The sequence below is a fragment of the Passer montanus genome, unplaced genomic scaffold (assembly GCF_014805655.1).
Source record: "Passer montanus isolate IOZ18808 unplaced genomic scaffold, ASM1480565v1 scaffold187, whole genome shotgun sequence".
Taxonomy (NCBI): Eukaryota; Metazoa; Chordata; class Aves; order Passeriformes; family Passeridae; genus Passer; species Passer montanus.
Genome location: NW_024366159.1, coordinates 235,064 through 259,686, shown reverse-complemented (window position 1 = coordinate 259,686; position 24,623 = coordinate 235,064). Strand labels below are relative to the sequence as shown.

The 24,623-nt window shown below is 48.5% G+C and overlaps 2 protein-coding genes across 7 annotated transcripts in view; both read left to right on the top strand.

Moving 5' to 3' along the window:
• The first annotated feature begins 916 nt into the window (after window positions 1–916).
• Window positions 917–17,368, top strand: LARP4 (La ribonucleoprotein 4). Of its 4 annotated transcripts, none has more exons than XM_039705875.1 (16): window positions 932–1,112; window positions 1,316–1,460; window positions 2,558–2,716; window positions 3,044–3,119; window positions 3,606–3,742; window positions 3,963–4,066; window positions 5,049–5,159; window positions 5,515–5,568; window positions 6,169–6,378; window positions 6,828–6,931; window positions 9,641–9,865; window positions 10,537–10,585; window positions 10,782–10,940; window positions 11,475–11,596; window positions 11,956–12,124; window positions 12,320–17,368. In XM_039705875.1, the coding sequence occupies exons 1-16, from the start codon at window positions 1,062–1,064 to the stop codon at window positions 12,671–12,673; spliced, it is 2,229 nt and encodes a 742-aa protein (XP_039561809.1). In that variant the 5' UTR covers window positions 932–1,061; the 3' UTR covers window positions 12,674–17,368. The 4 variants fall into 4 exon arrangements, with proteins under 4 accessions (XP_039561812.1, XP_039561809.1, XP_039561808.1 ...); XM_039705874.1 differs by having other exon boundaries at window positions 1,313–1,460; XM_039705877.1 differs by lacking the exons at window positions 932–1,112; window positions 1,316–1,460 and adding an exon at window positions 2,287–2,433.
• Window positions 17,369–19,009: 1,641 nt separating this feature from the next.
• DIP2B (disco interacting protein 2 homolog B) overlaps window positions 19,010–24,623 on the top strand; it is a 61,309-nt gene continuing 55,695 nt past the window's right edge. For 2 of the 3 annotated variants that reach the window (XM_039705844.1, XM_039705843.1), the window contains exon 1: window positions 19,010–19,134. In XM_039705844.1, the coding sequence (XP_039561778.1) occupies window positions 19,053–19,134 (82 nt within the window). In that variant the 5' untranslated portion in view covers window positions 19,010–19,052. The remainder of the gene's footprint in view (window positions 19,135–24,623) is intronic. The other variant, XM_039705842.1, reaches the window with a different exon arrangement.

Genomic DNA, 24,623 nt, shown 5'->3' with positions numbered 1-24,623 from the left:
CGGTTGTCTTGAACTTCTCCAGTTTTTGGAGGCTTCTTGTTACTGAGCTGGGGCTTGTCCTTGTAGCAAACAGCTCTGGCACGAGGTGTGACCTTGGCAGAGGAATTATCTCTAAAGCTATTGCAACTGCTTCCTTATCCTTGTGCTGTGTGTTTGAGGCCTGGTAGTGAGCCACTCCTTAACTTCAGAATCCAGGAGCCTGGCCTCCAACATACCCAGCTTGCTTATCTGTGTGGTTGTGGATATGAGCTGGATTAATGGCTTTCACCTTTTAAAGTCCAGCAAATTGCAGCAGTGAAGTGGAGCATCGTTCAGTGGCTGGAGGAACTGTCACAGCTGCTTTTGGGGGGTGTTGGGATATCCTGGGGGGAGAATTTTTGCAAAAGGGTAGTTTTATTCACTACCCTGTAACTATAGTTATTATTTCATTATGTGAAAGGAGCAAAAGCCATGTTTTTCCTCCCTGCTGCTGCTGGATTGTTGGATTCCTCACCCAAAATGCCTTTGAGCAGCTCTGGGAGAGGGACCTTGAAGGATTCTGTATTGTGCTGTGGGAATGAGCGTTTCTCTGTGCCAGGTGCCAGGCTGGAGTCTTGCAGTTCTTGTGTGTTTCATTTGTAACCCTTGACTCTGATTATGGTCCTTGTTGCCCAGACCCAAAGTGAGCAGATCCTGTTCTCTCCCCAGCAGGCTGGGATGGTATGTAAGTTTGTCTTGGCAATTCCAAACCTTTAATCTCCTTGGTTACCAGTTTAAGGAAATCATTAGTGTCTGTTGATGTGTGTAAGATTCCTGGGGGAATGGGGTAGGACTTGGGTAAGTTCAGGAGGAATCCTGACACAGCTAAGGTGGTGCTTGGTTAGTACAGATGTCACTAATTCCGTTGAGTTATACAGTTTCTTCTCCTTGACATATGTTTTTTTACCTTCCTTTCTAGGAAGGGGTCTGGAGGAGGGAAAATTTCCCTTTCTGGTGAAAGGGGACTGGAGCATTATGACAGTCAAGTCTTTAAAAGCTTATGAGTTCCCAGAGTCCTTGCCGAGTAGCCGCTGCCTCCGCTGATGTTGTCGGATGTCAATAAAGAGAGGTTGAAGGCAACACTTCTCATGGAGGTAGAAACGAAATACTTGGAAAATACCAAGGATTTTCCTGTTTTCATTGATAAAAAAATCACATAGGTGCTTAATAGCTGGGTAGACACTTGAGATGTGGAACTCTAGAGACAATCACTAAATTCGCCTGTATTTTCTGGCTTGACTTCTGAGGCTTCTCTGGGTTGCTCTCACTAACCAAAGTGTTCTGCTCTCTTCAGCAGGTAACATCAAAAGGTGCTGGCTTGAACCCCAACGCAAAAGTGTGGCAAGAAGTGCCCCAGGGCAGTGGTGAGGCCGTGCCCCCCACCAATGGCACAGAGCACACGTGGCAGGAGACAGCAGCAGCCCAGGGGACTCCAGCTGAGGGTGAGCTGTTGGGACAGGCCTTGTGACATGATGGCCCCTCCTGGGGGACCCTCGGGGAGTTCAGCTGTGAGGAGCAACCTCTGGTCTTGTCCTTGAGGCTGTCAGTGCTGATGGAGCAGTGGAAGGAAGAGGAGAAAGCAGCAGGTGGTTGGTGAGGGTGGTGGGCTCTGGTTCAGGAAGGGCTCTGAGCAGGATTCAGGGGCCCGGTGATGACCGAGTAACGCGCTAAGAGGGGAGCAGGGTGCTGAATGTGTGGAAATGGATTCATGACATTGCTGCACTTGAGCATCCACTGGACCCTGTGAACAGGAAAATGAGATCTGAGGGCCACCTGCAATCCTGAGGGACCAAGGTGCTGCTGAGAGCTGTCAGGAGCATTTGTTCTGGGGCAGACCCTGGGCAGTACCCGTGGTTAACTCCTTCCCATTCAGGCTCTTCCACTGCAGTCCCATTCCTGTCCTTGCCACACAGGCAGTGTCCAGAACTAAGGATTCAACTGGTTTCACTTGTTTGGCTCAGACTCGATCTGGGGCGTAGCTAAGGTGACTCAAAGCATGGCAGAGGATGCAGAAGATTCCCTGCAAAATGGTTTAGTAAAAGTTAGGGATAAAGAAGAGAACATTCAGCTTGTATGGCCTTGTCAAAGGTTTCTGGTAAGTCAGCAGAAGTGAGGAGAGAGCGCTGGGTTTGTGCTTTGCCTGACAGAAACTCGTTTGTCTCTTCATAACAAAGTGAAGCAATGGAGGCAGTGTAAGCAATTTTCATCCCTTGTTTTCAGGAACCTCGCTTAAATATTTTAAATTTCATGTGGGAGGACTGGTTTTTAGATTCTCTGCCACTTTGGGGATCAATTTCAGGATCCTTTATTTACTTTTATTTGCTTTTCCCTGAGAGCCTAGTGCAAACCAGATCTTCCTGAAATTGGAGAGGTGAAAATTCTATTCAACACAGAGTCTAAGAAATACAGGCTAAGGTTAGACACTCTCAGGTACCACTTTCCTGAGTATTTGTTTTAATGTTGGTAGCCAGAATTTTTCAATTGGGAAATACGCTGAAGCTGACAGGAGTTTTCCTGTTGTGGTGTGTTCCTTTGCCAGGTAACATAGAGATCTCAGAGGACAGCTGCAAGCAGTATGAAGTGATGTATTCCCCATCCTGTGAGGCCACAAGGAATGGCACAGGAGTTGATGAGGCATCAGCAAATGGAATTGTCCTGGCAACTGAAGATCTGGGATACCAAATCTATGAAGTGTCTGGTGAGTGTTGAAGTTCAAATGCTGCTGTCAGTGTCTGTAACCCCCCTGGAGCTGCTCTAAGTGTGGTGTGACCAAGTTGGAGCTCTGACATGTCCATGTGTATCCAAGAAGCTCCCGTATGGCCTCAACACGTGGCCAAACAGGTGCAGAGTGGGGTCAGAGGCATTTTGAGAGTGTGTAGTCTGGGGGTCTTTAATCATCTCGGATGAGCTTTTCCTCTTGGTCCTACCCAGCGGGATTCATTCTTGTTTTCTGCAATGAGATGTGTCCTTGCCTGGTCTTGTTGCCATGAAGGTGGGAGCTGATGGTGGATGTGGTCCCTTTCAGGTGATGGCAGCTCCACTGTGTCCACAGAAGACATTAGAGAATGTTTGAGGAAACAGCTTGAATTCTGCTTCTCTCGGTAGGTGCAGTTAACTCAGCGTGGTATAAACCCTTTATTCCTTGGCAAATATCCCTGTTCTTGGCTTGATGTGTACCATCATCTTGATAAAAACACAAACCAGGATTTGCTGATGTGCTGTAGAACCCCATGGCACCTTCCAGCTGTTTCAGTCCTGTCTGTGCAGCTGTGCCCTTGGATGAGGATGAGTGCTGTGCTCCACAGCCATAAGACATTGAGATCATGTACTGTGTGGCACCAGAAGTCTTTTTGGCAGATCCTTTTTGCAGACCAATGTGTAGGACACTGGAACTTAATGAAGTTTTTAAAATTATCTTGCTCTGCTTTGTGTTGATTTGCTGTTATTTGTTCCAGGAGAGAAAATCTGAGGGTGTCTTGGTAGTGAATAGTAATGATGAATATTTATTTAAGCCAGAGTTATTCTCTTGTTTTGAGTTTTTTTGACGTTCAGGATCTTTATTAAATAATCATTTTATATTGTTTCAGAGAGAATCTTTCAAAGGATCTCTACTTGATGTCTCAGATGGACAGTGATCAGTTTGTTCCAATATGGACAATTGCCAACATGGAAGGGATTAAGAAGCTGACAACAGACATGGACCTTATTCTTGAAGTTTTGAGATGTAAGTCTGGGATTTTGGTGTCTGTATCAGTAGCACAAAGAATCCTTCCATGCTTCAGAGGGATGTTGCAGTCTCTGAGCTGGTTATGGTTTGTTGTTCTGCTAAATGGTGACAGGAACTTTACTTAGTAGGAGGCTCTTCCAAACTCCTGAATTCTCAGTCTTTGTTCCAAGAGAGTCTGCTGCTGCTGAGATGTCCAAATTTTATACTTTGTTTTCAGCTTCTCCTATGGTACAAGTGGATGAAAGGGGGGAGAAAGTCAGACCAAACCACAAACGATGTATTATCATTCTCCGTGAGATCCCTGAAACTACACCTATAGAGGTAAATAAGGAGAAATGAAATAAGTAACTCTTACTGGTTTTGGAAGGTGTTTTCAACAGGTCTTCAAAGAGCACCAGGAAAAGGTCAGCTGGTGTTTAATTGGATTAAACACGGATATTTTCCTTCTAGACCACATCAGTAACTTTTTCCACCTGGGTGCAGTGTCAAAATATCCAAAACAAAAACTTACTGTCATTATCCCTTCCCATTATTTACTACTGTATTTAAACCTTCTTGAGTAAACTTTTTTCCACCAAAGCTGAGCTAGCTCGGCTTTTCTGGAAGGAAGTTTGAACTGGTTTCTTTTCAGATCCAAAAATAAATCAGTCCAGGGTATAGCTTGGAATTCAGGCTAAATTTTTGTCACAGCAATAACTTTACTTGAAGTCAGACAGTTGTTTTGGCAGCAAGAAATGTTACTAAACATTTCTCATTCATTGAGCCCCAGCGTGAGCTGAGCTCATTATGCCTGAGGAGGGAGGATAATAAAATTCCTCCTGATACTTGGCAAACAGAATGATTTAGTTCTTTGTTTTTTAAAGTTGTAATACATAGTGTTTGTCTACCAGCATTTTTAATGAGTTCTTTTAATGCAAACTCTGAGCAGCTGCTTGTCCCTCTCTTTACAATCTGATTATTGCAAAACTGTCAGGTTGCCTTGACTTAGAAATATTTCATGGAATCATTGTTGTCTCCATGACTCTGCTGATCTAAAGCCACACTTTTCCTACCTGTTTCATATGAAAATATCGCCAGGTCTACACAGATCTTGATTTTCTTACCACCTGTGGCTGCTCTGTTTTATCTTGGGAGCCCAGGAGGCTGAAGTAGGATTTGTGGGTTAAGAAGCAGGTAAAGGGTAATTTGGTTAGGGGAATAAGAAACATCCCTGGTCACGGGAGGGCAGCAGCTGAGGAGCTGGGGTATAAACTTGGGTCACTTTAGAGTTCACTGTACAAGGGCCCTGAACTTCTCTCCCCAGGAGGTGAAGGCTCTGTTCAAGAATGAGAACTGCCCCAAGGTGATAAGCTGTGAGTTTGCTCACAACAACAACTGGTACGTTACATTCCAGTCCGACACAGACGCGCAACAGGTAAGGCTGCCTTCCCCTCCACCCAGCTCTGCTCCTTCCCCTGCTCACGGAAAGTGCACTTGTGCTTCCTCTAGTAGAAGAAATATTTATGTACTGATCCCCTCTTTGTTGTTTTAAGGGATTACTGGCACATTTGGGTTAATAAGAGCAAAGGTGAGAGATTGTGGGGTTATAATGCTCTTGCCTTGGCGTTCTCTGGCCATGACTGGCACTAGAATCCTGAATTTGAAGAGTTAATTTAGCTGGGCTCACAGGGAAGCACATGACTGCACATTTGTGTTAAATCATGGAACATCCTTTGGGAAGTTCAACTTTATCAAGATATTCTAATGTTGATCTTTTTTTGTATCTGCAGGCATTCAAATACTTAAGGGAAGAAGTGAAAACCTTTCAGGGCAAGCCAGTAATGGTGAGGCTGCTTTAGCTGCTGTGTCTGTTGGGATTGCATTGTGTGGTTTCTGTTTGGATGATGGTGGCTGTTTGTGGGGGGTGAACCAAGGACTCAGCAGTGGGATAGTCCATAACTCTGGCTCTGGAGGCTGAAACGTGAACGAGGTCATGGGGAGCTCTGACAAATTACAGTTCAGTGGCTGCTGGTTACTCGCAGCACTGCTTCCCAGGGGGGGTGAAATACATTCCTGTGCTGGCTTCCCTTCTCCACTTGCCCCAGAATCTGGGTTTGCAGAGCTCAGGAGAGGGATTCCTGCCACTGTGAGCCTTGAGTTGGCTGCTGCACAAAGCAGGCTGGAGCAAAGTGCCTGCACTGTGAGAGGGGCTGTCATGGTTGGAGTCTGGACAGTTCCTGCATTTATCTTCAGTTTTACAGACCACCCAGCTAAAGCAACGTGTGTCCTTCCCCTTATCATGCTGTGGGAATATGAGCTGGACTGATTTTATCAGTTTTTATTCATAAACAGTAATGAACCTTCAAATCCCTCCAGTTGGCAAGAAAGATTCCATGTTCTGCTTTTCTCCCAGCTGACTCCTGGTGTGATTTGCTGTCTTGCAGGCCAGGATAAAAGCCATCAACACGTTTTTTGCTAAGAATGGTTACCGGGTCGTGGATTCCAGCGTGTATCCCCAGCCCGTGCAGACCCAAGCCCAGTTTGCCTCCCCCCTGTTTATGCAGCCTGTATATAGCCCTCAGCAGTACTCGATTTACAGCATCGTGCCTCAGACGTGGTCTCCAAATCCTGCACCTTACTTTGAGACACCACTGGTGAGTAACAGCTGGTGAGAAGGGGAGGAGCCCAGCCCATCAGGGATGATTTGGTTAATAATCACTAGGGTGAGTGGGTGTTGCAGGTTTCTTGGCCAGATCCTTCTGTTTTGTGACTCTTATGTCACGGCCCTGATAAAGCAATGCTGTCAGAGGAGCTGCCAGTCTCACCATTGGCTGCCACATATTTCAAGGAATTTTGGTGTGAAATTTCATTATCCTGCAGCTTGTGTTACTGGAAGAGCCTATAGCTTTTCCAGGAATGGGGGAACTGCTAAAACATGCAGGCTGTGAACCTGTGGGGATTTGGCTGGAGTAGTGAATTCACAGCACAGTAGATGCTGTAGCCCAGTGTGAAATTACAGCCATGAGTAACTGCTGAAGCTGGTCATTAATCTGCAAACGTTCTCTTTGTAGCTCAGCCACTGAGATTGTTGTGTCTGTTGCAGGCCCCGTTTCCCAACGGTGGATTTGTGAATGGCTTTAATACACCAGGATCATATAAAACAAATGCTGCTTCTCTGAGTATAGGTCGCCCATTCCACAGGAATCGGTAAGAGAGTTCTGCCAGGGCTTTACTCCTGCAAAACTTACACTGCTGAGATCCTCAAGTGTTCCTTGCATGCCACATGCAGTGCTTTCTGATGGGACCACATTATTTGTTTTGTTTTATCAAAGGTGTGATGTTTTTCAACTTTATTTAAAAAAAATGAAGTAGAAGGCAGCAGCTTAAGATCCTAAAATAATGGACGCAGTGCTGGAGAGAGCCAGCCTTCAAAAGCCTCAGAGGAATTTTTGCAGACAAATAAATAACTTCCTCCTCAGGTCATACTTGTAATTATGTTTGTTATACACAGATTATAAACTCCTGCAGCACAACATAAGCCTTTCCTGCTGGGATCAGGCTTGTGGAGCTGCTGGTTCCTGCAGTGGGAGTTGCTTGTCCTGACTGCTGCGTCCAACTGCTCGATGCTGGGGCTGTTCCTGTAATTTATTTGCTTTATCCCCATCTTTCCTGAGAGCTGTAAGGACTTAGCTCAGATACAAACACCGGGGAGGAGGAAACACTTTGTATTGCTGGAGCAATTGCTGTGTGAACACAATGGAGTAGTAACCTGTGTGTGGGGGTGGGAGTTGTTTGTGTGCAGCGCTGGGCTGGGATCATGGGAATTGCTGTTGGTATTGTTAGAGAAATCAGTCAACAGCTGCCAGGACTGAGTGGGTTTGTGGTGCAGTTCAGGTCTGAGGCTGTTGGCAGAAGGGGAACTTCAGGCTTTGGTCTGTGGTGACTCAGCAGAGTCTTAGCACACACTGGAACTGGGAGTGTGACTGCCTGGAAGATGGAGCAGCTGCTCCAGTTGCAGCTGCTCAGCTCCCAACTCGCATCTTGACAAAGGTGGTTTGGCTTTTTTTTTTGCTTTAAATTGTGCACAATCTTAAAAGCTGTAAAGCTTTCAGGTATGTGGGCCCTCATGGAAGTACAGATGCTTCAACTGTGCAAGAACTCCGTGTATCTGAGTGCTAGCCTTGAAATGCCTCCTTGTACATCACATCTGCATAACCTAAGCTTTTACAATCCTGGTTATGTAAAGGCCTCAGTTTGTAACTCATGGAAGTACAGATGCTTCAACTGTGCAAGAACTCCGTGTATCTGAGTGCTAGCCTTGAAATGCCTCCTTGTACATCACATCTGCATAACCCTAAGCTTTTAAAATCCTGGTTATGTAAAGGCCTCCGTTTGTAGGAGTTGGGTATTGAGGTTGCAGCTTTAGGGTCAGTGTGCTCTGCTGGCCCAGTGATGATCCAGTATCGCGCTAAGAGAGAACAGGTCACAGTTGGGGGCTGGGCAGCCTGTGCTCCCTGCTTGTCCTTCCTCCTGCTCTTCCTTCCTTCTGCTCTCACATCATTTCTCCTCCTCTCTGCTCTTTTTTTCCTTTCCTTTATTTTTTCTTGTCTTTTCTGCTTTGCTCTTCTGCCCAGACAAGACTGTGGCCTTCTCGATGACGGGTAAGATTATGAGATCTGAGGGCTGAGCAGTGACTTGAGAATGTGCCATTTTGAGAACATCTTGGACAAAATGGAAGAATTCAGTTGACTTTGCTCCACCTCCTCCCTGTGGTTGTTGCTGATGGGAAACTAAAACTTTATTGGGCCCTTAAAACTGGTTCTTGAAGCTGGGAGGTGTGAATTCATCTCTGTTCACCAAATCTGCTCTTGACCTGCAGAACAGCTTGTTTGGAGAGTTCATCCAGCTGCTGCTTTTGGGTTTCTGTCCTGGCCCATTAAACCTGATTTGTTTTGTGGTACAGACAGTTAATAGTTAACTACTGGAGTTTTCTCTGTAGCTAAACATTTGTTTAAGCCACTCGTATTTGTTTTGCGCTGATTTGTTGCAACATCTTTGTGGGAAAGGGAGATGGAGGAATTGTACTTTGGCTGGCACTAGGAGAGTTTTTTCTGATTTCATGGAATGTTATAATGAGATTGTATAAAAACAGCAAGTGTGCAAAATCCTCCTGCTGCCCTTAAATTATGAGATGTGCAGAGTTTACCAAAGGAGAGAGTATTTGGGTTCTTGTTTTTGATCAGTGCTGCATGGAAAACCAGTGAGGGGCAAAAGTAGAAAACAGTTGAAGACACCTAAATGCTGCTCCAGAAAAATGTTCCATGTTGTGCTGGATCTGAGCTTTTCTGGCGAATTCTACATTTAAGACCCTGAGCCAGAACTTGCAGCAGCACTGAGAGTGCAGAGCTGTGTCTGTGCTCAAAGGAACCACAGCTTTAAAGCTGAATAATCGATAACGGGGTGGAACATTTGGGGGTTGGGAACTGCAGAGTCAGTGCTGGGGGTTTGGGAATGGGAGCAGCCAGGCTGAGCCTGGCTGTGCATGGTGGAGCTCAGCTGCCCTGGCCTGATCTGCCACGTTCAGTCACTCCTGGCCTTGTGTCTCAGTTCACTTTGTTTGCCTGTGGCCAGATCAGTCTGTTCCTTGGCCTTGGCTTATTTCTCCAGCTCCATTTCCAATGCCCTGTGCCAGTGCTGCAGGCCCAGACAAAGGAAAAATTCCTCTTTGGGTTCTTCTGGCTCTTCCGTGACCCCTGGGTTTTGGGATTATTTTTTTTTCCCCTCCCAGGTATCTTTTGGGCAGTGACCTCAAACAGGAGTTCAGGTGCTTGTTGATCTGTTTTTCTTGTCAGCTGTGAATCAGCTGCTGTGGTTCCTCAGCTCGGGGGTCCCACAGCTGCTGCTCTGTGCCCGCAGGGTGAAGCCCCATTTCCGCTCGTCCAGCAGCTCAGAGCACCCCGAGGGGCCACCCGGGGCCGGGGCCCTGCCCATGGGGGACCTGAGCAGAACCAGCTCGAGGAATTTTGTCATGGAGCGACACAGCAGCTCGTTGACCGGGCACCAAGACCAAGGGTATTCCCAGAAGGATTCTCCCACGGCACAGCTGGAGCAGAACGGCGATTACGGCGTCGGCAGGGGCAGGTAAAGGGCTGTGTCCTGTCTTTGTGTCACACACCAGCTGGGGCTTGGCTTGTGTGAGCCAAAGACACCAACCATCAGCACAAAATATATTTCTGTAAGGAGCAGCCACGAGGAAACTGATGCTTAAGTAAATCAGGAGCAGTAAATGCTGACCTGGGAGCAGGAGTGGTTCCAGCTTCACTCTCCAGCTGGTAGTTACTCTGATGAACAGCTGACAGTAAGACAGTGAGGTGTCTTTATTTTCAAGTAACTGATTTGTTCCCAGAATTAAAACAGATGCTGCAGTAGAGTTGGCAGCTGTATTGTTGTAAATAATAAGTAAATCCTTGGTTGGGAATTTGGTGCTCCTCAGTATTTTAAGATTAATTGTTTTTATCTCTTTTGGCTCAGGGTTTAGACACTTGCAAGGGCAGATCAGTGAGAAATCAGACTAATAAGTTTAATACTATAAAATAATTGTCCCTGTTCAGGGAGCTGAGAAAGAGAAGCTGTTCCTGTACTGACTCTTTTCCAACTTCTTCCAAAGTTGGAACTTTGGCCCCTCCTGAGGAGGGAGAACATCCCAGAGCCATGTGTGGGGAAGGCTCAGCAGGCAGCTGGGGATGCCCTCATGCAGAGCAGTGCCCACTGCAGCTGGCTGGATGCACTGAGTGCTGTTCTTGTCTTTAAAGGAGGAACGTGTTCAGGGGTCGGAGGAGACGGGAGGACGACCGGGTTTCGGTAAGTTCTGCTTCCCTTTTTGCAGGGTGTCACACAAAGTGCAGAGTGTTGGCTTCCCACTTACTGAAGGAATGGCAGGGTGCTTAAATCCTCAGATTGTTGGGGTTTACAGTTTTTCTAGGAAGTTCCCTGACAACTTGCTCAGGGTTTGCAGTGCTCAGTGTTATGACTCGTAACTTGTGTTTTCCCTCTCCAGAGACCTCAGCCTTCAGCAGAAACAAAGACTCAGACACCAAAGTTTGACTTGCTTGCGTCCAATTTCCCACCTTTGCCTGGCAGCACAGCAAAAATTCTGGGAGAGCCTGTGCTGGAGAGCAGGATGTCTGACATCGTTAAAGGAGTCTGCAAAGAGAAGGTGCCTGGTCTTGTCTCTGTACACACATGAGAATATCTGGGTGCTGTGACTCCCTTTTCCCTGTTAAAGGCTTGGTTTGTTAGAGCCACCTATTCCAGTGCTTTAATCCCAGACTTCATGGTGCATTTTCCCAGTTTTTTTGTGGGCATGCTAAGGCTCATGCAGTCACACTGTTCTAAACTCAGTGATGTTTAGGAATAAAGCGGGCAAAGGAGGAATGTTGGCTGTTGGAGTAGGAACAGTTTGGTGGAGTGTGGGCAAGGGATCTTTCCAGATGAATTCCTTCTTTGAGCTGGTGGGACTAAGCACTGACGTTCTGGATGATCCAGCCTCAGTTCTGGTTTTACCCACTGCTTCTTTTGCCCATATAAGGAGGTATTGCTTTAGAGGTGGTGGTCCAAAAGAAGTAAAATTCCTGTCATCAGGACTTGAGCAGCCTTTGGGACTACCCCACTTCTCAGAGGTCTTGCAGTGCCATATTGTGGAGCAATTTGAGTATGGTTCTGTATTTTGCAACTTTTGCTCTGTGTGCAGGAAAGCAAAGACTCCGTGTGCCCCTGCCCTGCTCCTGCTCCGGATGAACAAACGCCCAGCGCTGCCCAACCGCCCGTGCCCAGCGTGAGCTCCCCGAGCCAGACTGAGCCTGTGGTGCCGAGGTATGCAGAGAACATGGACGTACCATGGAATCATGGCGTGTCCTGAATTGGAAGGGACCCACAGGGATCATCCAGTCCAACCCCTGGCCCTGCACAGACACCCCAACAATCCCACCCTGAGCATCCCTGGCAGTGTTGTCCAAATGCCCCTGGAGCTCTGGCAGCCTCCGGGCTGTCCCCATTCCCTGGGGAGCCTGGGCAGTGCCTGATCTTCTCCAGAGGCCACCAGATGGAAAGAACAGATAATGGTGGGGATGGCTGTGCTGTTCTGTTCTGCAATTATGACTTCAAAGAAAGGAAATAATCTCTGAAACATGGGTGTTGGTAGGTTTTAATTTGAATTGTTGTTGGTTTATCAGCACGGTTCAGCCAGAGAGCAAACCAGAAGAAGTGTCTGCTCCAAAGGACGTGGCCAGCCCGGCTTCTCCACCGGCACCCGTCTGTCCCATCAGTGCTGCGAAGCCACCGAGGACAAACACCTCCTCACCTGCTGCCCAAGCAAGTGCAGCTCCTGCTCTGTCCACACAGGTAAGGCCAGAATGGGAATGACCCAGGGAGCTTGCTGCAGGATGTGCACGGGATGGTGCTGCAGGATGTGCTGATGGTGCTCTGGGCTCCCCTCTGCTCGCTGAGCGTGTTGCTGCCGTTGCACCGTGGCTTGGTGCCTGGGGTGGGCTGGGAGGTGCTTGTGGTGCATAAACCTCACTCTCCTTGCTCCCAAAGGAGCCTCGCAAGCTCAGCTACGCCGAAGTTTGCCAGAAACCCCCAAAGGAGCCACCTGCAGTCCCTGTCCAGCCTCTGAGGGAGCACCGCACCAACATCGTTCCCCCTGCCAAAAATGAAGAAAATGGTACGTTGGAGAAGGCTCCGGAGAAGGCTCCTCACGAGAGGGCTCCTCACGAGAGGGCCGAAGGGCGAATGAAGGATTACTCCGGGTTCCGCGGCAGCGGGGCTCCCAGGGGAGCTGCTGGGAAAATCAGGGAACAGAGGCGCCAGTTTGGACGCAGATCTTCGCCTCAGGGAGCGCCGCGCCGCGCGGGCAAGGAGCAGTACGTGCCACCCCGGTCACCAAAGTAACGCTGGGCCAGCCAATGATTCTCTGTTTCACTTGAGCTGTGGACTAAAGAGCAGCAGAGAGACTGAGGAGGGAAGGATTCGGGAAGGGGAGTACTGAACTGGAGCGTGGCTTGTGTGGAGAAGTTGTGGAGGGTCCCAAAATTCATCTCTAAAAGTGATTTCACAAATGCTGGAGGATTCCAATCACTATAAATATAGAGATTATAATTTTTGTATTTTTGTTTTTAATTTGCAGAGGGTTTCCTGCTTGAAATCAGCTTTGGGATTGTGAAAGTAGCATTTTGACAAAGTGAAAGAGTATGAGTTGACAAATTAACCTATCCCTCGGTGTAGGAGGAAAAGGACAAGAGAATATTATTTTTGGAAAATGAGCATTTCTGTAAAATTAGAACTTTTTGTAACCTATTTAACTTGTGGGCTGGTGTGTCTGCCATGGATGGCCTGGCATTGCAGGGGCCTCTGCAGCAGCATGAGCAGAGCAAGTGCAGCCAGAACTGTTGTCATCACTTAGTCACTGATGATGAAAACTGAATGTACTACTGTAGTGTAACCCATGTGTTTCCAGCTTGAAGTAGAGTCTCTTGACCTTACTAATATTTCATTCAGCAAGCTTTTTAAGGTATAAGTTTTGCAGGATACTGGATTGTAGATGAGAGTGCGTGGACAGCAGAAATTGTCTGGTAGATGCAGTGGAAGGAGGCAAAGGGAGCATGTGAGAATCTTTATAATGCCCTTTTTCCTTGCCTCCTTTTGAGGGCAACTCCTTAGGTTTGGGGTTTTGTTTGTTTGCTTTTTCCCTCTCTTGTTACTTTCTCTAATTTCTTTATTACAGACTTTAGTGCATTTTTCTTGGTGTGTTTTCCTGAGGCAGCCCCAGGGTGGGACGGGCAGGTGGCTACACAGCACCTGGTGTTACCTGCACAGGTAAGGAGCCTGGAATTCCAGCTGCAGATGCTGAATTCTGCCTTGCAGGTGGGAGCTCTGGGCACTCCCTGGCATCTCTGGATGACTGGGCAGCAAACCAGAGCTGTGGCTGGGTTTTCTCTGTGCTGACTCTGGAATAGGCTGTTGGCTGCTGTATTGCCAGAAATCAGGGTTTAGACTCCTGGGAACTCGTTGTTTACAGCTGATGTCATAGCAACTGACTCGTTTTTAACTGTTTAAAGTGGAACTAAAGATGCAGAGTTAAGGAAATCCCCTCTGGAGCAGTGGCTCGTTGCCAGCTGTATGCTGACTGAATTTGCAACACTATTGTGCAGTAAGTGGTTAAGTTTCAGGGTGATTAATGACTGAAATAGGAACATTGAGCGCATTAATCTGCCAAAATCAGCATACCAGGGTTCAAAGTTCTGTATAAAGCGTTAGGGAAAAGTAGCTTCCAGCAGTAAGAATCACATCTTTATTTTTTCTTCTTTTTTTTTTTTAGTGAATAGCAAGTGTACAAATTTAAAGTTGTAAGTTGTGAACACTGGAAAACTCAATTGTGATATATTCCGTAACCATCTTAGTAATATATGCTCGTGTTGCCATAGAATGAATGTAAGTGGCAGTTAAAATAACTGTGAAATTTTTCATCTTCTGATTTCTTAGCCAGATAACCCTTGGCGACTTGGGGCTCAGTAGGAATTCTCTATCAACTGCTTGGAGAACACTCATATCTATTTTTATAAATATTATATATAAAGCCGGAGTTGTCATTTCTCTAACTTATTATTCAGCTTGGCGAGTGCTTTGAGTTGATTCATAACACAATATAATGTATTTATGCAGTTAACTGTTCATTTCTAGGCATGTTACAAAGAGAGAGTCAGAGAATCATCGAATGGGCTGAGTTGGAAGGGCCCCATCAGGGTCAGGGAGTCCAACTCCTGGCCCTGCACAGACACCCCCAAAATCCCAAAATCCCACCCTGTGCCTGAGAGCGTTGTCTAAATGCTTCCTGAGATCAGACAGGCTTGGAGCTGTGACCCCTTCCCTGGGGAGCCTCTTCAGTGTCCCACCCCCTCTGGGGAAGGGCCTTTTTCTGATCTCCCACCTCAGCCTTCCCCAACTCAGCTTCCTGCCATTTCCTCGGGTCCTGCAGTATGTATACATATATATATTTATATATATAGATATATATATATATGTATATATAAGCCCCCAAATCACTATTCACTTTGAAACTACCTGTACTGGGTTTGGGAGGTTTTTTTTTTAATTTAGTGAAAGAAAATCGTTGATCCCATCCACAGTTAGGGATTCTTACAGACCCTTCTCTGTTTATTTTGATAATGCTACTCTCATTGGAATGATGGGGAAGTTTAAATATTCAGTGTCAAAGTCCTGAAATGCAATGAATGCAAAGTTGAATTAGTTTTAAAGGTTCTAAACAATTCCTGCAGCCAAACTGGAACAAAAGAAGCCTGGAGGGTGGTTCATGGGTGTTTAGGGGAGACGTGTTCTGGGACGTTGAGGAGCGTTGGGATGCTGACAGCTTGGGCTCTTTGGAGGAGGAATTGAGAGGGAAGGGCTGGTGCAGATGTGGCTCAGAATTCCCTGATCCAGTGGCAGCTTGTGCTGAGAGGACCTGGGTGGTGAAATGAATCTTTGTCACGGATCAGATGTGGGAAAACCCAATCAGCCGTGGCTCCATCTTGCTGGTGGGGTGGTGGGAAAGGGGTGCTCTGTGGGTCCTGGGGGGCTCCAGCAGCAGCAGGTCGTGGCTCTTGTGCAGGGGAGGAAGGTCAGCCTGTAACTGTTGGCTTTTCCCAGCATATCCAAACTTCTCTCAGCTTGGGGCACTTGGAATGATTCATTTCACACCTGCGTGCGAGGACTTCACGTGAGCGTTTCCCTTCCACCATTTCCAGCTGTGGTTTGGGGTTTGGGTTTTTTTTTTTTATTCTTTTCTGTGCAGGGGGAAATTCCCAGTTGGATACAGAGGCTGTGAAACTGCAGTGGGGTGGGAGTTCTCCTCAGCACTGGGAGCTGGCAGGGACTGGCTTTGCCTTTTCCTCTCGTGCTGGGCTGGGGAGGGATCCTGTGTCTGTCCCCAGTAATTTGCCCGTTGGGGAAACTGGGAAGACTGGGACAGAGGGGAGGTTTGGAGGCAGAGCCACAGCTCCTGGATTCACGGGAGCTGGTCCCTGTCACGAGCTCCAGGTGCTCTCCAAGAGACCAGAGCTCGTGGTTCCCTCTGGCCGTAGCCCCACAGGATAGAAATTGTCCTGCTCTGCTGATATCAAATACCAGGAGGTGCAAATCACACCTGACTTTCAGTTTTAGGAACTGCGACTTCTTTTCAGAGTTGTTGACTTCTGTTAGGGACAGAAATGCACTTCCCAGTTCAGTTCTTTTCCAAATTACTGCCTGTGGAAAAGATTGGGGCACGCTCTCGTGCTTCTGCTGGGGAGTGAAAAGAAGAAATTCTTTGCATGTGATAGTAAAATTAAAAGTGCAAAAAGTTTTATTTCTTTTGATTTCTAACATTAAGTTAGTTTTATAGTATCTTACATTCCTGCTCTTGTTGTTTTGTTGGTTTTTTTGTTTTTCTTTAATTAGCCTGGCACAGTATGATGGTGCAGTTTTAGCTGTAGGAAAAAAAAAAAAAGTAACCCACTATTAACCAGAAGAGAAAGATGATACTGTGGCAGATCAGTAGCAAATAAGTGACTTAATCAATGCTTTACTGTAGTTAAATAGCTATGGCCTTACTACTTTGTCAATATCAGCTTAATTGTCTTGAAACTGTCTGCGATTTTTACTGTTCCCGGGTGAGTTTACCTGGGCTGAGATATCTGCTATGTACAGATGATATTTTAAATTTGTAAAATGCACCATTGTATTACAGATGATGCAACAGAAATGCACTTCGGGGGGAAATGGCTTCTGATGAGTTTTTTTGTAAATCCTTGATTACTACAGATATGCAATAGAGTTTTTGTTTCTAATTTTGATATTTCCTTCTGAAACGTAAGATTGTTGCCATTAATCTGAATGATTTATCATGCTCTTCTTTGCGTGTATATATTCCATATAGTCTGAGCTTCCTTTAGGATGGTACATAATTTTGGGTTGTTGTAGTATTTTAGTTGGCTCTTCTCTTCAGTGCCTTTAGCTCAGGCACTTCAAGAGGTTCATTGAGTCTGTTTTTAATGTACAGTTGGGAGGACTTGAAATGGAGTTAAAGCAACTTATTTCTGAGAAAAAGAAATCCATCTGCAAACTAACCTGTAACAACTTTAAAATTTTATATTTAAGAACCAGATGTTTATTTTTATGGAACTTCAGTTATGGATACAGTTTCCAAAAAAAAAAAATGCAACTTCAAATGTAAACAGACTGTGCATAAATGGGTTTTGTTCTAATTTTTATAGAATACAAAATATTCAGATAATATATTGAGCTCGAGTTACTACAGACATCTTGTTCCTCCCGGATGAATCCAGCTTCCCCTTGGCATTGACGATCTCTCTTCAAAGTGGTAGGAAAGGAGAAAAAAGCGACTTATCTGGCTTTTAGACTGTCTGTTCTGGTTTATTCCTGTTGTCAAAATGTCCAAAACAAAATTTGTGTAAAGTAGGTTCATGCTTTAAGTGTTCAAATGATAATACATGTATTTGTATTTGTTTTTGACATTGCCAAGGTGCTATGGGAAATTGAAATAACAGTTAGAAAAATAAAGCTGATTTAAAAGAGAAAAAAAAAAAAACACACAAAAAAAAAAAAACAACCCAAAAAAAAAGAAAAAAAAAAGAAAAAAACCCCTTAAACCACAATTCCCTGAGCTCTTGCTTGTGTCTGTGGCGCTTGAAATGTTTTTAGTGCAGGTGTGGTGGGGTCCTGAGCATGGGGGTGAAGGGAGGAACGGGAGCAGAACCAGGGCTGGGGCCGGGCCCGGGCCCGGGAGCAGAACCAGGGCTGGGGCCGGGCCCGGGAGCAGAACCGGGCTCGGGAGCTGCCCCGGGAGCAGGGGCGGGCAGCAGGAGCAGAACCAGGGCTGGGGCCGGGCCCGGGAGCAGAACCGGGCCCGGGAGCAGGGCCCGGGGGCTGCCCCGGGAGCAGGGCCGGGCAGCAGGAGCAGAACCGGGACTGGGGACGGGCCCCGGCAGCAGAACCAGGACAGAGCGGGCCGGTGCTGGGACCGGGACCGGGATCGGGAGCAGAACCAGGACCGGGGCTGGGGAGTGGGAGCGGGACCGGGATCGGTCCCGGGACCTGGCGGGCCCGGGAGCAGAACCGGGCTCGGGAGCTGCCCCGGGAGCAGGGGCGGGCAGCAGGAGCAGAACCAGGGCTGGGGCCGGGCCCGGGAGCAGAACCAGGACAGAGCGGGCCGGTGCTGGGACCGGGACCGGGACCGGGATCGGGAGCAGAACCAGGACCGGGGCTGGGGAGTGGGAGCAGGCCCAGGCCTGGCGCCAGAACCGGGACCGGGATCGGTCCCGGGACCTGGATTGGGAGCAGGGCCGGGAGTGGGATCTGTCTCAGGGCAGCCGAACCGGGACCGGGGCCAAAACCGGGACCGAGATCGGTGCAGGACCGGGGGCAGAATCGGGATCGGTGCCAGGACCGAGAGCAGAACCGGCCCCGGGTTCGATCCCGGGCTCGGGGGGCAGAACCGGCGCCGGGATGGGTGCCGGGCTCGGGGGCAGAACGGGCACCGGGGTCGATCCCGGGCTCGGGGGCAGCAGCGGCACCGGGATCGATCCCAGGACCGGGAGCAGAACCGGCCCCGGGATGGGTGCCGGGCTCGGGGGCAGAACCGGCCCCGGGACGGGTGCCGGGCTCGGGGGCAGAACGGGCACCGGGATCGATCCCAGGACCGGGAGCAGAACCGGCCCCGGGATCAGTGCCGGGCTCGGGGGCAGAACCGGCCCCGGGATGGGTGCCGGGCTCGGGGGCAGAACGGGCACCGGGATCGATCCCGGGCTCGGGGGCAGAACGGGCACCGGGGTCGATCCCGGGCGCGGGGCGGCTGCAGCGCGGGGCGGGGCCGCGCGGGGGCGCAGCGGCGCCGGGATGGGTGCCGGGCTCGGGGGCAGAACGGGCACCGGGGTCGATCCCGGGCTCGGGGGCAGCAGCGGCACCGGGATCGATCCCAGGACCGGGAGCAGAACCGGCCCCGGGATCAGTGCCGGGCTCGGGGGCAGAACCGGCCCCGGGACCAACCCAAAAAAAAAGAAAAAAAAAAGAAAAAAACTCGATCCCGGGCTCGGGGGCAGCAGCGGCACCGGGATCGATCCCAGGACCGGGAGCAGAACCGGCCCCGGGATCAGTGCCGGGCTCGGGGGCAGAACCGGCCCCGGGATCGATCCCGGGACCGGGAGCAGAACGGGCACCGGGTTCGATCCCGGGCGCTGAGCCCCGCCGGACCCGCGCCCGTCCCCCGCCCGCCGCCATGGCCGAGCCCGCGGCCGTGTCCTCGCTGCCCCGCGAGGTCCGCGAGCAGCTGGCCGAGCTGGAGCTGGAGCTCTCGGAAGGTGAGCGGGCAGCGCCCGGAGCCCGGCCGGCCCGGCCCTGCCCGCGGGGCGCCGCGGAGCCGCCGTGTGAGGGGCCGGGGGTGGCGGCGTGCGAGAGGGGGTCGGGAGCGGCGGGGGTGCGAGGAGCGAGGCTCCGGGGTCTGTGTGGGAGGACCGGGGAGGAGGGAAGGGCCCGGCCGGGGCTGGGGCTGTGTCTGAGGAGAAGGAGCGCTCGGAGCATCCTCTGTGCGGGGCACCCCGAGGAGCCCCGGGAGAGCCCCCGGAGGGGCCCTCACCTGCCGGGGCCGGGTGACCTGACCCCCCTCCCTCCCTCCCTCCCTCAGGAGTGTTTTTCCCTTGTGGCCTCTTTTCCGTAGCTCCCGAGCCGAGGATGCGGAGCGGGAGTGAGAGACCCCGGGACAGGCAGTTCTGGGGCGGGGGACTCGCAGGAACTTCGGGCACAATAATGACGGCAAACCCAGTGTTATTCCCACTTTCCGAATAAGTTCTTTTGCCATAATCGGTTCGGAGCATGCGCTTTTTGCTGGGGTGGTTTTTTTTTCTCTTGTTGTTGTTTCCTTTTTTGCATGGGTTTGTCTTTGTTCCCCAGCGTTTAAAATGCTGCTCTCGGTACAGCTTTGTTGTGAATCTCCCTTGGGGAGCCAGAGGGCGAGGGATGGAGCTGAGGCGGAGGGGGAAGGTTGCAGAGCAGGTAGCTCAGATTTGCATAATTTAAATTTTCCTCCCCCCCATCAGGGTACGGAACTCGATGCCAAAATCAGTGGCTTCTCAGGAGGGTTCACTGCATGCCTGGAATAACCAGAGAATCAGAATATCCTGAGTCGCAAGGGACCCTACAAGGATCATCCATGTCTCTCTTAGCATTAAAAATTAAGAAAAATCGAGTTGCAGGCACATCTTTCCTTGCTCTGTTTATCCCAGAGCCTACAGTGCACAAAAGAGACTTATTGACTCTTTGGAGATGGGGAATTCACTGCCAGGGTGAGCTGGGGGCTGTCAGCCCCCGCTGCCCACACTGGCACTCAAGGCTTTGCCAGCAGAAAAGGCCATGGCGCTGCTTTCCTCACACAGCTAAACCCCTGATGTTGGCTGGCTGGGCCTTTTGTTAACTCTTTTCCAGATAAACTTTCTGCAGACATTTAACTAAAGTGATAAAACTTTATCTAGTGTTTGCTTTAGGGGACTCCGTGATAACAAAGAATGAGGAATGGTGGTGTTGCTCAAAACGTAACATTAAGTAGATTTTTAAAAGAATTTGTTGAATGTTTTAAGCATTTGCTTGGATTTTCTGAGGTTTGTTTCTTGTGGCACTGGAAGCCCGTTACGATTTGATCCTGTGATAGATTGTACTGCAAACTTAAAAATAAATGAATTCTGTTGCTGGACTGGCTGCTGTGACATCCCACTAATCTTTAACGAGCTGCTCCAATAGCCTCAACTTTGGTGCTACAGAGTGAAGTTTTGTGGGTTATGTAACTAATTCTCTGAATTTTAAATCCACTGCCCCTTTGTGAGTTTAATACTTGGATTTCTTAATATGCATATCAGGGATTTGTTTGTGCAAATCACTTTTTCCTGTCAAAAAAAACCCACGAGTACAGAGAATTCTGGGTGACTGTGTCCCCAAACTCTTGGGAACATATTTCAGGGGATGTTGTTGCTGAGATAACTGAGCTGTGGGAAGGGGGAGTGAGGTAATGTCATTGTGGAGTTCTTGAAAAATGCGCCCTAGTTTGAGGCTTAAGCTGAGGGATTTTGAGGCCTGTGTGTGCATTGTTCAGCTGAATATAACCATGGGCTGTTGACAGTAAACAATATTGAATAGAAGCATTTTATTAAAAATGGCAGCAGGGCTCCATGTGCCACTGCTCAGTTGTTGCTCAGATAAGAACACTCGATCCTTTTTTTGCCACCCCCTTGTTGCAGCTTCGATTGTCTCTGACTGTTGACTGTGTGAATGTTTCTGTCAGGTTTTTTTGCATGGGAACACCTCATTTTTGGGAGAGGAGAGGAACTGCAGCTGCTGAGAGTAGCCCAGGCTCCCTGACAGCAGGAGCTGGAGATGCTCTGTCCTTGATGGACAGTGTGACAGTGGAGAGTACCTGGCTCCAGGGGCTGGGAACACAAACACTTTGTGTGCTGAGCCTTGCAGTGAATTTCATCCAGGCATTTGCTACTACTAACCACCACGGAGTAGAGAATTTATAACAAAACAGGGGGAAATATAGTATTAAAACCTTATCTGGCGTTGTGGTTGTGAAAGGTGCTGCGTCAGCAAGCAGGATGCAAAGTGGAGCAGGGTTACTTTAATGTATGCTGGAAATAGAAATCAGAGTTTGCAATGATGAGCCATGAGAGTTTCTTAAGGAGCAATCTGTGCAGACAGAGCAACAGGACTAATTATACCTCTGGATTATTCCTTGCTGAGCCTTGTGGTCAGTGCACGAGTAACAGGCATCCCATCCCTGGGTGCAGTGGAAATGTCTGAGCAAAGGAGTGGGACGTGTTTCAGGAAACATTAATTGTTCATCAATCAACAGAAATTGCATCTTACTCTTTGTCTTGGGCCTTGGTGATGGATTTGAGACCAACTCCTTCATTTCTAAGTGTGCATAAGAATTCATTGTCTTCTGTAAATGTGAAGAGCATTTAAACCTGAGTCTAAACTTAGGGGGAGCTTCCATTCCTTCACAGAAGGTATCAGTGTTGATACCTCTGAGGAAGAATGTTCAAGTAACAATATATCAGCTGAGAATTGGGTCATGGAGCTGTGGGAGACCTGGAACCTGCTCATTACTCATATTTGCCTTCTTTTTTTACTTTTGGGATATTTTTCTTTCTGGTGCTTTTCTTCATCTGTCAGGAACACCCACATTATGCATCACTAATGATGGGAAGGGCTGTCTTTGTATTTACATCTGTTTCTGTTTGATGAGTGAAAGTGCTGGGGATATTAACGTTATTTAACTTTAACTTTCTCCCCATTTTCACACGTCTGTGAGTGTGGCAGCTCAGTCTCACCTTTGGGTTGAGCTGCAGCCCTGAGTGAAGGTGACTTCAGATCCACCACATGATGCTGTTCCTTAGAATGCTCTCAGTGTGTGCTGAAGGGTGCCCAGAATGAGGTAAATGTCTGAATTCATCTCCTATTTGGTGAAAAATGTTAATATTAAAGCACTTCACCACTGGGCTTGGGTGTTTTTACACCTTGGGTGAAACATTCCAGCAGCTCCTCTCACATCAACCTCATCCCAGCTGTTAATGGAGCTGGGAAACTCTGGAATATCCAGACTCAAAGGCTCTAATTAGGCACGTTCAGAGGATTTGCTTCACGCAGGGCACGTTTTGTGAGCGTTGTAGTGCCTGTGTGGGGAGGTGTGCTCTCCTGGAGGTGAGAGCTCTGCTGTGACAGCAGGACAGCCCCACTGCAGGGCCCAGCCTGGCTCTGCAGGGGTTAAACACCCACATCAAGAGCTGATTTGCTGCTGGGGTTTGTGTCACTGCGGTTTCTGGCTTGCCTGGTGTTTCTAACCAGTAAAGGGGTGCCAGTGGAGAGAAGCCCAGCTGGAGACACCCAGCTATCCAGGGAAGGGCAGGGAATTCCACCTCGTAGTAACCAGGAGCTCCTGTGAGCAGCTCAGGCCTTGGAGGTCATTTCAGCCACTTCTGGGCTCTGTGACATGGTTACTCCCTCCTGCCTAGTGGGCAGAAGGAGCTGGTTTCTGTTTACTTTCCTAGCTAAACACACGTTTGCTGTCTGGTTTGTGATTCTGGGTGGGTGTTTCTGTGAATGGCTCCGTGCACCTGGGTTTGTTCCTTTTAAAGCTGATTGTCTCTCACTGGAGAGCTGAGGCTCTGTCTGTGGAGCAAAGCTTTGTGTGAGGATTTTCAGAGGAAACAGAAGGATGGTGGCATGTGTGGAAAAAGGAGTATCAGCAAAACGGTGGAAACTCAGGACTGAAGGCCAGCCAAATAGGATAGAACCTTACTGGAAGAAAACATGTTGACTCAAGCAAGTGGGTAGAGTCTTTATTTTGTTTGGCTTGAAAATTTCTTATGGAATCAGGGTATTTCTCAGATCTTTGAAAAATTGTGTGTTTCAGGTTGCAATCTTTGATTGCCAGGCGCCTGTCAAAGTAGGTGAGGACCTTTTTTATAGATTAAGCAGCTGAAGCACAGAATTTAAATTACAGAGTCAAAGGAAGTAATTGTCTGAGTAGGGACTGGCTGTATGGATTGTGCTGAGTGGGCAGAAATGTTTCACTTCAGTTTCTTCCCCCACTCAGGGAGGAACTGTGGGCAAAGCACAGAAAAGGTTGAAGAAGAGCTTTATAAACATAAGCAAGTTGGATCTGATCAGCCTGTAGCTAACAGGACTTACAGGTGGTTTTTGTGCATTTATGCAGCTTCTCACCCACAAGTCTTGCATTAGGCAAAACCAGCACTGGGAAAGCTTTCATGTTGCTTCCTTAATTTACCTGCAGGACTGGCAGCAGATGGGTCCCAAATCTGCTGAGAGATCTGTGCAGGGCTTTGACGCAGTCTCTGTGTGCAGGTCCAGTTTGGGAGCTTTGAAATGCCTAAAACCCTCCTGGAGCTGTCACAGGGAGCTGGCTGTGCTCTGCCAGGGATCATCAGGTTGGCTCTGCAAAGATCCCAGTAAAGATCCCTCATCTGCTTTCACTGTGGATGAAATTGTATTTTCTTTAGCTTCACAGCCCAGGAAGAAGTGATGTAAGCATGGGGCACGTGGATTCCGTGCCATGTCTGTGTCACAGGAAAAGGAAATCCAGCTCCAGTCGTGACCAAGAGGAGCAAAGTTCCAGATCTATCACCAGTGCAGCAAACAGAAGGTCCACAAGATGATCACAGATTTCTGCTCTGCAGATGGTCAAAGCAGAATGATTTAAGTGATTAATGGTTTGGAGAGAGGGAGTTAAACACAAATACTGGATGAAATGTTTTGGCTACTGTGAGTGGGAGTTGGCTTTACTGTTGGTGCATGATTGAAGCATGTAAACATGGGGAAGGGGAGGAAGGTTTTTGGAGCATCCAGACTGGAATAATAAAAAATACCCAGGAAGGTTAAAGAATGTGCATATTTTTGCATTGTCCCTTTTATACTTAGGAAATGAGGAGCGAGTTTGGGGCTCTTTTGAAAGGCTGCAGCTCTGACCCTTTGCCTTGGGGAGAGGAGGAAATTAGAGGCTTTAAAGAGAGTCCTGCACCTCCTCCCTGGTTGCTCCTGTGAAGCTTTGCTGGATAGAACCAGTTTCCTCAGCTGGGTGGAGGGGACATCTGGCAGCAGTGGCTCCCAGTGTGGATTTTATGACTGTTAGTGCTTCCAGGATGGGTGATGTTTGCCATTTCAGCTGGGTGCCCAGGCTGGCAGCGTTCACCAGACCTGTTGGCCTGGCACAGCTGCGCCAAAGCCGCATTTGGAGTTTGCTGTGGTGTCCTAGATAACCCATCTCCAGTTTGCTATTTTA

Bases quoted from the DNA above. Each gene is read 5' to 3' on its own strand.
- LARP4 (XM_039705874.1), top strand. From the start codon at position 1,062: ATGTTGTCGGATGTCAATAAAGAGAGGTTGAAGGCAACACTTCTCATG. The intron at 3,743-3,962 runs GTAAGTCTGGGA...CTTTGTTTTCAG, and splicing joins TATTCTTGAAGTTTTGAGAT to CTTCTCCTATGGTACAAGTG. The intron at 10,941-11,474 runs GTGCCTGGTCTT...CTCTGTGTGCAG, and splicing joins AAGGAGTCTGCAAAGAGAAG to GAAAGCAAAGACTCCGTGTG.